Genomic DNA, 9,506 nt, shown 5'->3' with positions numbered 1-9,506 from the left:
AATAATCAGCGCTGGTGTGGTGTGATGGAGCCGAGTTACTGTTACCACCCTGAAGCTGATTGTTTTCCTAGAACGGCATGTTCTGAAGGGTTTTATTCCTCCACATCGAATTTTACAAATGACAATGTTAATAATGAAAGAATGACACAGCATACTTTTTATCTGTTTATAGTTACATTTCCGTGACACACTCACTCGCACACTCACTCGCACACTCACTCACACACTCACACACACACTCACACACACACTCACACACACACTCACACACACACTCACACACACACTCACACACTCACACACACACTCACACACACACTCACACACACACTCACACACACACTCACACACACACTCACACTCACACTCACACTCACACACACACACTCACACACACACACACACTCACACACACACACTCACACACACAGACAGACACAGACACTCACACACACACTCACACACACACACACACACACACACACACACACACACACACACAGACACACACACAGACACACACCGATGGTGGCGCGGATGAGGGGCGACGGGTCTCCGATGTTGTTGAGACACTCCTGTTTGATGAAGTCGGCCACGGCGGGAGGGAAGCTCTGATAATGAGCCTTCACGTTGTTCTTCAGGATCAAACCGCTGAGAGAGCGAGTCGGCTCATCTGTGCACACACACACACACACACGCACGCACACACACACACACACACACAAATCAATACGTCATATAAAACTCATTACACAAGCAGGCTGAAAGGATCCCGAGACTCACCTTCAGACTTGAGACTTGTGAGGACGAAGATGAGGTAATTGTTGAAGTCAGGGTACTGATTGAGCTGCTCCAGTTTCTGTCACAAGGCTAGCTAAGGACATTGTACACAAATGACAACAACAACGACGACAACAACGACAACAACAACATCAACGACAACGAGGATCTAAACTACAGCTGGGAGGGAAAAAAAAATGTACAGATACTGAGCTGGGAATTAAATACATTTAAAATACATGCTACATTCTATTAAAACTCATAACTTGTAACTCCGACCTCCGACTAGGAAACGCCAAAAAAAACACTTCAGGATGGTCTCTTTAACCTCGAGCTCAGCAAGTAACGCTGAATCAACATGGCCGCCCACAGCAAGAACAAAAGATAAACATAGTAGCTTCCATGTTTTTTTTTTTTTTTTTTTTTTTTTAAAACAACGTTGTAGCTCGAATGCACATAAATCACAAATCAAAACTCATAATTCTGGGTTCCTACTTTCAAAATGAGTCGTATGCAGCATAAGCCCCGCCCCCTGGCACGAGCTGACGTCACGGTGCGTCGTTCACGTCTAAAGCCGTCTTCGAATCCTTTCGGAAATATCGAACGCCACCACGATGTCGTAATCACAACTCGGGAACTCGGATTTTTTCTACAAACACAGCGGTCACCAATACGCTACAGGAGACGGTAAGATTTAACTCGTTAACTATTCAGTCTTTTATTTTCTTTCAGGAAAAAATAAACTTCGTGTTGCAAAAGAACCCGACAGGAGCCACTCGAAAACGCACCACGTCGTAATCACGACATCTGAACTCGTAACTTCCAAGGAAGGAACTTCCAATAAGCATCTGAGAGCAACATAAAGGTGCAAATATACTTTTCACCAGCAAGCACACCGATGCTACGCAAGCGGCATTGTTCACACACTCTCGTGCGTATCTTACGTACATCCGCAGGATTAAAAACGACCACTAGACGGCATCAGAGCCAAAACATCTCTGTCCATCTGGTCTCCAAGTCGAGCTGTAAAACGTTTTAGCGATTTCATGCACATCGACGATAAACACACACTTTCACTTTAAACGTTTCCGCCGTTGTCGTGCCTGTTGTCATGATCTGGGTCTCAAATGTCGAAATCTCTTACTGTACATTCAAATATATTTACTAATCTAGAAAATACAGAGGACTGCTCCTCAAAACAGAGCTTTCGGGAGGTTTTGCTAATTCAAGCACTAGCTGTAACGGGAAAAAGGTTAGTGTTAGTGTTTAATAATCAGCCTAGTGTGTTGCATAAATATGCGATTTGTGACTGTTTATTCTGTAGCAGACACTGTCTCATGACCTTCGCTATGTGTGATAAAACGTTCTACGTTCTAAGAGTCAAATTCTTACAATATCGTTACATTAAAGACACCTAAAATACAAACCCCACATAAAAAGTGCATTAATTATTATTATTTTTTTTTTGGGGGGGGAAAGGATACCTCCTGTACCGCTCTCTGCGTGGCCGTGTCTGGAGACTGCGAGTCCTTCAGCAGCAGGAGAACCTGCTGGAGGCTCTGCTCGTCCGGCTGCCACTCCATCCTGCCCTCACACACACACACACACACATACATACACACACATACACAGCAGCACCCACAGACACACACACACACCCACAAAGACGAGGACGCACATGCACGCACGCAAATAAAACAGAAACACGGAAAACACACACAGAGGACGAATGAGTGCGCTAGACAGAGAACTCTACTCGAAATGATCAGCGATGCAACACACACACACACACACACTCCAGATAAACCTGGCACACACACACACACACACACACTGACAGCTCCAGCTACTGATGCTCCAGACTTAATGGACTGAGTGCAATGGTGAGGTGAAAAGAACAAAATAAATTTAAAATAATAATAATAAAAAATAAAACATATCGCAATGACTCAAATCAGATCCGGTTTCTTGTGACGGGACACGATGGATGCAGGTGGAAAGGTCAGGATTGTTAATAATGAATTAAATCATTTTAATTAAATTAAGATTAGCTAACCTATAGGATAAACAGAGTGCGAATTCTATCACTATAGACCTCGTGTCCTAAATCGACCCCCTGTTCCCTACTCCCTACAAAGTGCACAGCGTTTAAAGCAAGCGTCCTCCATCCTCCAGCCTGCATCATTTGGACACCAACCTCCTGCAGTGCATTGTGGGATTTCCAGGAGTGCCCTGGATATCTATCCACTAAGCTTTCATCCATGGCTATAAAATGGTGAACCTCCCTAAGTAGTGCACTACATAGTGAACACTTGAGTGGATAGGAACACGTCCAATGGCATTATTTTTGTTTGTTTATTTGTTTGTTGTTTTCACGCGCTGTTTTTACTCTGAATAAAAGAAATGGAGGTCAAGTTCAAGTATGAAACGTTAATATTACATCTTATGAGCCAAATTATGACAAAAAAACGAATAACACATACAAAAATAGTGGTTTATGAATAACTTTAAAATGTGTGATTTGAAAAGAAAAATACTCTATCACTACAGTTTGAGTATTAACGGTTAAAAAATGGTACAGTCCATTGTAGGGGTGTTTCAAAGTGTCATTCAGGTGTGTTTTTCCTAACCAAGCTACAGAAACACATTGTGTTGTTATCTTTTACAATTACACACCACTTATAATCTTTAGGAAATGCCCAAACCGTTGAATTTACTTTTTTTGGGTGGTTAATGTGTTAATTAGGAGGTTGGTCCCCCCCCCATCATTCGCACTCTGTTTATGAAGCTGTTTGGTCTGTATACAGATCATTAAGCGATAATTCGCTTTAAATAACAAACGGATTTTATTCAGTAAATAAATATGTATTGATATCGTATTTAAGGCTCATGTAGCGATTTAGATTTTTTATCATTTCTAATCATAAACCCGTGGTTTTCAGGTCACTACGCCTGAACTAGGATTAGTCGAATTAGTTTAGCGAGATAACGTTAGCTCGGGTTGCGTCTCGCGAGCATCAACAGCTAGCTATTTATTCCGCTCATTAATCACAGCAACAAGTATTTATCCTTTATAATCTGCATAAATGCGCGTTTTTAGGAAGGCTCGGCTTGTGGTAACGACCTAATTGTATTTACATCGCCATACAGTTCATTTAAATGTATGCAAATCACGACATTTCCCGGCTTTGAATCTGGCAAGGCCGGAAAAAAAAGGGACGCATTATTATTTTTTTCCCCATCCGTATTCCGATAAATCCGCATCCTCTGCGCGGATTGGCTAGCGCTTCATGACTGGCGTTCATTTCGTCCAATCGTCTTGCTGCGTTCCTCTGGACGGAGGCGGGGTTTCTGGGAAAACGGGTGCGAAATAAAACACAACGCCGAAGGGGGCCCAATTTGCGCTGTTTAGCTATTTGCTAACCTTGTTAGCTGGATATGAGACCTACGTAGGGGGAATGTGTCAAAAAACCAGCCAATATGCGACGCCAAGTTAGTGACATAACTATAAAACATATAAACGACAAAAGACACAGAAGAAACATTGCATTCGTTGATTGCCTTCAAATCCATCTTGAAGAAGAGAGCTAGCTAGCCGCGGCTAAATCGGCTAAGTTAGCTAGCTAACATGTTGAAAGTGCCGCCAAAGGCGCTTTTACCTGATGTCGCGGATTTGTCAACACGCTGATTCCTCTTTTTTTCTTCTTTCGTGCGTTTGTGTGTTGCTTTTATCAGATTACAGTTTGGTTTAATAACTCTGAAATGTGTTTAATCTCCCGTCCTAAATATCTGTTAATCTCGTGAGATTGTTAGTTATTCAATCGCCAGCGCCTCTTTTTTTTTTTTTTTTTTTTTTTTTTTTTTTTACTACTGCGATTTTTTTTTTTTTTTAATGGTGTATGGTGCATAGGCACCTACCGTGTCCACTTTCGGCTTCCGTACGTGACGCTGTTTTCCGTGTCGCCCAATCAGCGATGGACGTCCTGCTAACGCGGAAGGGAAAAAAGTTGGCAAGGGTTGTCGGCCATGTCTAGAAGGTGACCTTAGTGTCGCGTCAAATCTCGCGAGAGGTCCGAGTTGCGGTTGAAATGAACGCCTCGCTCCGAGTCCTTTCGCAAATCTCGCGAGATTACATTGTAGCCGTAAACCCGAGGGCCAGCGCTACGCAAGGTACGTAAATTCTCGCGTTGATTCGGCGCGTAGGAAATGTTTGCGTAGAAACTAACAACAAACATGGCAGACGGTGAGTCTCAGTGTTTCATCTTCAGGGTTTATACACAAAGAAAATGTTAGTTATTCTGGTTATTTTGGAGTTAGTGATAATTAATGTTTATATTTAAGCTATTTAAACATTTGTACGATCGTTTTTTTTAAAACGGCTAGCTAGATTGCTAACGTCCAAGTTAGCTTGTTAGCTAACTGCGCTAATTTAGCCCATTGAATCCCGCCATTGAGCGCTAGCTCGTTAGCATTTGCTGAAATCAGACGAGTCAGATTAGACTTTATATTACTGCAGTGTGATGATATTGTACATAATACATTAATATTAGCAAGCTAGTGTTTATTTGACTATTTTATTTTCAAAATAGTAGATTTTTGGGAATGTTGTGAATAAAAATCCAGGCCTAAAGGATCATGAAGTTTTTTTTTTTTTTTTCTTTCTTCATTTGCATGTTTCCAGATCACACAGATGCGGATCAGAGCATGGAAGGACACACTCCTGTGAGCTACTCTAACACTCCTATAACATAAATGAATGAGAGATTGGGGGGTGCCAAAACTCCCCCCCCCCCCCCCCCCCATCCCCCCCCATCCCCCCCATCATCACTTCTGACTGGCATCGTTTCTGTTTCAGGTCGCAGAAAATCCCCACGCAGAGTACGGCCTCACGGAAAACATCCAGGTATCAGACACGAGGAAAAGCGCCCCCCCGTGCGTCTCGTTATCGCTCCGAAGTTGATTATTTCTCTCTAACGGCACTTTCATCCTGAAGTGTTTTATTCCTCTTATACCACAGCGAGCTGTAGTTTTTATCCGTTTATTGTTAAAGTGAGAATTCAACAGCGACGTGGTACGAATGATGCTAACTCTGTGTACAGTCTGGATTTCATGATGACGTTGCGTGTGTGTGCGTGCGTGCGTGTGTGTGCGTGTGTGTGTGTGCGTGCGTGTGTGTGTGTGTGTGTGTAGAGAATAGTGGAGAGCGAGAAGGCCAACGCTGACAAAGTGCCCAAACAGAAGGTGGATCTCCAGACGCTACAGACTCTCCCGACGCGAGCGTATCTGGATCAGACGGTGGTGCCCATTCTGCTCCAGGGCCTCTCCGTGCTCGCCAAGGAACGGTGCGCCTCATCACTCTCTCTCTCTCTCTCTCTCTCTCTCTCTCTCTCTCTCTATTCATCACTCTCTCTCACTCTCTCTCTCTCTCTATTCATCACCCACTCTCTCTCTATTCATCACTCTCGCTCTCTCTCTCTCTATTCATCACTCTCTCTCTCTCTCTCTCTCTCTCTATTCATCACCCTCTCTCTCTCTCTCTCTATTCATCACTCTCTCTCTCTCTCTCTCTCTCTCTATTCATCACTCTCTCTATTCATCACTCACTCTCTCTCTCTATTCATCACCCTCACTCTCTCTCTCTCTCTCTCTATTCATCACCCTCTCTCTCTCTCTCTCTCTCTATTCATCACTCTCTCTCTCTCTCTCTCTCTCTCTCTCTCTATTCATCACTCTCTCTCTCTCTCTATTCATCACTCTCTCTCTCTCTCTCTCTCTCTCTCTATTCATCACTCTCTCTCTATTCATCACTCGCTCTCTCTCTCTCTCTCTATTCATCACCCTCTCTCTCTCTATTCATCACTCTCTCTCTCTCTCTCTCTCTCTCTCTATTCATCACCCTCTCTCTCTCTATTCATCACCCTCTCTCTCTCTCTCTATTCATCACTCACCCTCTCTCTCTCTCTCTATTCATCACTCACTCTCTCTCTCTATTCATCACCCACTCTCTCTATTCATCACTCACTCTCTCTCTATTCATCACCCTCTCTCTCTCTCTCTATTCATCACTCACCCACTCTCTCTCTATTCATCACCCTCTCTCTCTCTATTCATCACCCTCTCTCTCTCTCTCTATTCATCACTCACCCTCTCTCTCTCTCTCTATTCATCACTCACTCTCTCTCTCTCTCTCTCTCTCTATTCATCACCCACTCTCTCTATTCATCACTCACTCTCTCTCTATTCATCACCCTCTCTCTCTCTCTCTATTCATCACTCTCTCTCTCACTCTCTATTCATCACTCACTCTCTATTCATCACTCGCTCTCTGCTCATCACCTGGTCACACGTGTTTTTTTTTTCCCAGGGGAAAGTAGCTAATGAATGCTAGAGGTATCCAGATGACATCACAGATTAATTTGCATATTCACTCATGTTGCTTGAAGAAGGAAGACTTTCTGAAGATGCTTATAGAGTTTTATTAGAATAGAGAATAACAGATTACTTACAGAATGAAGGCATCTTTGTTCACAGCATCAACTAACTAACTAACTGTATTTACAAAATTCTATCACTTCTATCAAGAACTCGAAATGAAGCAGTGGTAGTGAGGAGTCAGGAAATGATGTCATCAGGAACAATGTTGATCGCTGATTGGTCATTAAAAACAGTTTTGCTCAGTGATTGGTCGTTGGGAACATTGGTGATTGGTTGTCGGGAACAACCGTGATCGGTGATTGGTCGTTGGGAACAACGATGATCAGTGATTGGTCGTCCGGAACATCAGCGTGTGTAAGCGAAAGTGAGCAGTCCGGCTTTACACCCTGGTGGTGAGGCGAGTGAACTTACTCTCAACTCGTATAAGCAGCAGCTGTGACGTGAGCTGGAGAGCCGTATCGAGTGCAGGACCGTCGCTATCGTCTGCTCAGAAAATCGTTCATTTTGTCTCTGAGCTCTTCATTTAAAAAAAAAAAAAAAAAATCACCAAGAAAACTAAACAAAAATAAACATCATCGCTTGTGATCCAAAAGATATTAGAAGGTGTTGCTTTCTTTGGGTTCAGTCGATCTGCTTGTTCATGTGCTCGAGATTTTAAGATTCGCAATTAATTAACGAGCTTCAGCCGGAAAGTATTTAGGAAGTTTTTTTGTTGGGTATACGGACATTTTCCAAATAATGCAGTGGACATGAAATAATAAATATACGATGTACTGTGTGATTAATAAACTGTAAACTCCAGGAGAGCTAGCTATTCATCTTATAAACAAACAGCACTTATTTATGCGTTACGTTTAACACTCGCTTGTTTACTGACACTTTTCTCTGACTTTTTTTCTGTTTTTCTTTCCGAAGGCCTCCAAATCCGATCGAGTTTTTAGCGACATTCCTCCTGAAGAACAAGTCGCAGTTTGAGGACCGGAGTTAAGCTGAAGGATCGATGAAGCCTCTGATCGAAACGCAACCTTGTCACTTGTTCAAATGTTTGCCGACTGTTAGTTTTTTTTTGTTTGTTTGTTTGTTAGTTTTTTTTTTTAACACTTGATTAAAAATGTTACAGCAGAAACACGACACCAGGCTTCATTTGTCAGTTTAATAATTTATTGTCCAGTTTGTTGGGTCGTTTACACTTTACTCTCACACAACATCAGTTCCACACGACACACAAAAGCCAGTGAGGAAACCTCAGGTTATATGTAAACATACAAAAATCAAAGTTTTACACAGGAATCTAGAAAATACGTGTATGTGTTCCTCTTCGGTATATAAAGATGCTCAGCGTAGACAAAACCACGAGTCTCCAAGCGCCGCCTTCATCGTCCAGTCACGTTTATCATGCGTACTCGTTTCTCCTTCTTATATCTAAAACACTTCATGACTTACTTCAGGCAGTAAGAAACCGCAGAAAAGAAGAAAAGCTTCACATTTAACAGAAATAAACAGAGATAAAGAACATTAAAAAAAAAAAAAAACAATGAAGAACAAGACAAGTTTATTTCTGATTGGTCAAAACTTCAACAGATTGCGTTTACACTCTGACGTAGTTTATATCAGTGTTTCTCAAACGTTTTGTAGCCAGACGCCCCTTTAACTGTAAAATAAATTCTACAGCCCGCCTCGTTATGGATTTATCTCATGAATGTTATCGAGATATTTCTATGGAGCCACAGAACCTTCTCCTCCTTTAGGACTCGTTAGGTCGGAGCTGACTTTGGTGCTTGGACCCCTAAATATAATAACTTCGATAACGTGGGTTGTGATTTTCACCGCTGTAACAATATCAAAATATTCATTAGCTTCTGGACGCCACTTCAAGATTTATACCACAGTGCTGCTCAGTTCTCAATTCTGATTGGTCAGCAGGTTTATATTAATGCGCTTGTTCCACATTAAATGGATTAAAAAATGTGTTGTTGATACGAATGACGTTTTCCGTAAAGAGATGTTTATTTAACATTTCTGGAAGGAGTCTCCAGTGTCAGCACGTCGGAACCGTCAGAGATAAAGCTGTAACTAAGTTTTCTGACATCGTGAGGACAGAGGAATTGTCTGGGTCACATGACACGCTGTGGTTTTTTTTTTGTCTGGTGGGCGAGGGAACGACTGTTTGTAGCTGCTATAACGAAAGTAAGAATTTGTTTCATGGACGTTCCACAACATTCAGTGTAACTATAAATGGAGAAAAAGCAACAGGTGGCATTTTATTAATATAAGATTGTAATCGTTGGCAA

At 42.2% G+C, this 9,506-nt stretch overlaps 2 protein-coding genes across 3 annotated transcripts in view; one reads left to right on the top strand and one right to left on the bottom strand.

Moving 5' to 3' along the window:
* LOC113537703 (transportin-2) overlaps positions 1 to 4,640 on the bottom strand; it is a 16,612-nt gene extending 11,972 nt beyond the window's left edge. The window contains exons 1-4 of the mRNA XM_053229918.1: positions 4,440 to 4,640; positions 2,265 to 2,364; positions 784 to 859; positions 524 to 673 (exon numbers count right to left, since the gene is read on the bottom strand). Coding sequence (XP_053085893.1) covers positions 524 to 673; positions 784 to 859; positions 2,265 to 2,363 — 325 coding nt within the window. The 5' untranslated portion in view covers position 2,364; positions 4,440 to 4,640. The remainder of the gene's footprint in view (positions 1 to 523; positions 674 to 783; positions 860 to 2,264; positions 2,365 to 4,439) is intronic.
* Positions 4,641 to 4,802: 162 nt separating this feature from the next.
* Positions 4,803 to 8,346, top strand: dpy30 (dpy-30 histone methyltransferase complex regulatory subunit). Of its 2 annotated transcripts, none has more exons than XM_053229919.1 (5): positions 4,803 to 4,950; positions 5,462 to 5,502; positions 5,636 to 5,683; positions 5,971 to 6,122; positions 8,131 to 8,346. In XM_053229919.1, exons 1-5 carry the CDS (start codon positions 4,869 to 4,871, stop codon positions 8,201 to 8,203), a joined length of 396 nt encoding a protein of 131 aa, XP_053085894.1. In that variant the 5' UTR covers positions 4,803 to 4,868; the 3' UTR covers positions 8,204 to 8,346. The 2 variants fall into 2 exon arrangements, with proteins under 2 accessions (XP_053085894.1, XP_053085895.1); XM_053229920.1 differs by having other exon boundaries at positions 4,911 to 5,023.
* Positions 8,347 to 9,506: the final 1,160 nt, after the last annotated feature.

The sequence above is a fragment of the Pangasianodon hypophthalmus genome, chromosome 26 (assembly GCF_027358585.1).
Source record: "Pangasianodon hypophthalmus isolate fPanHyp1 chromosome 26, fPanHyp1.pri, whole genome shotgun sequence".
In the NCBI taxonomy this organism is placed as follows: Eukaryota; Metazoa; Chordata; class Actinopteri; order Siluriformes; family Pangasiidae; genus Pangasianodon; species Pangasianodon hypophthalmus.
This window is presented reverse-complemented; position numbering and strand designations above follow the sequence as displayed.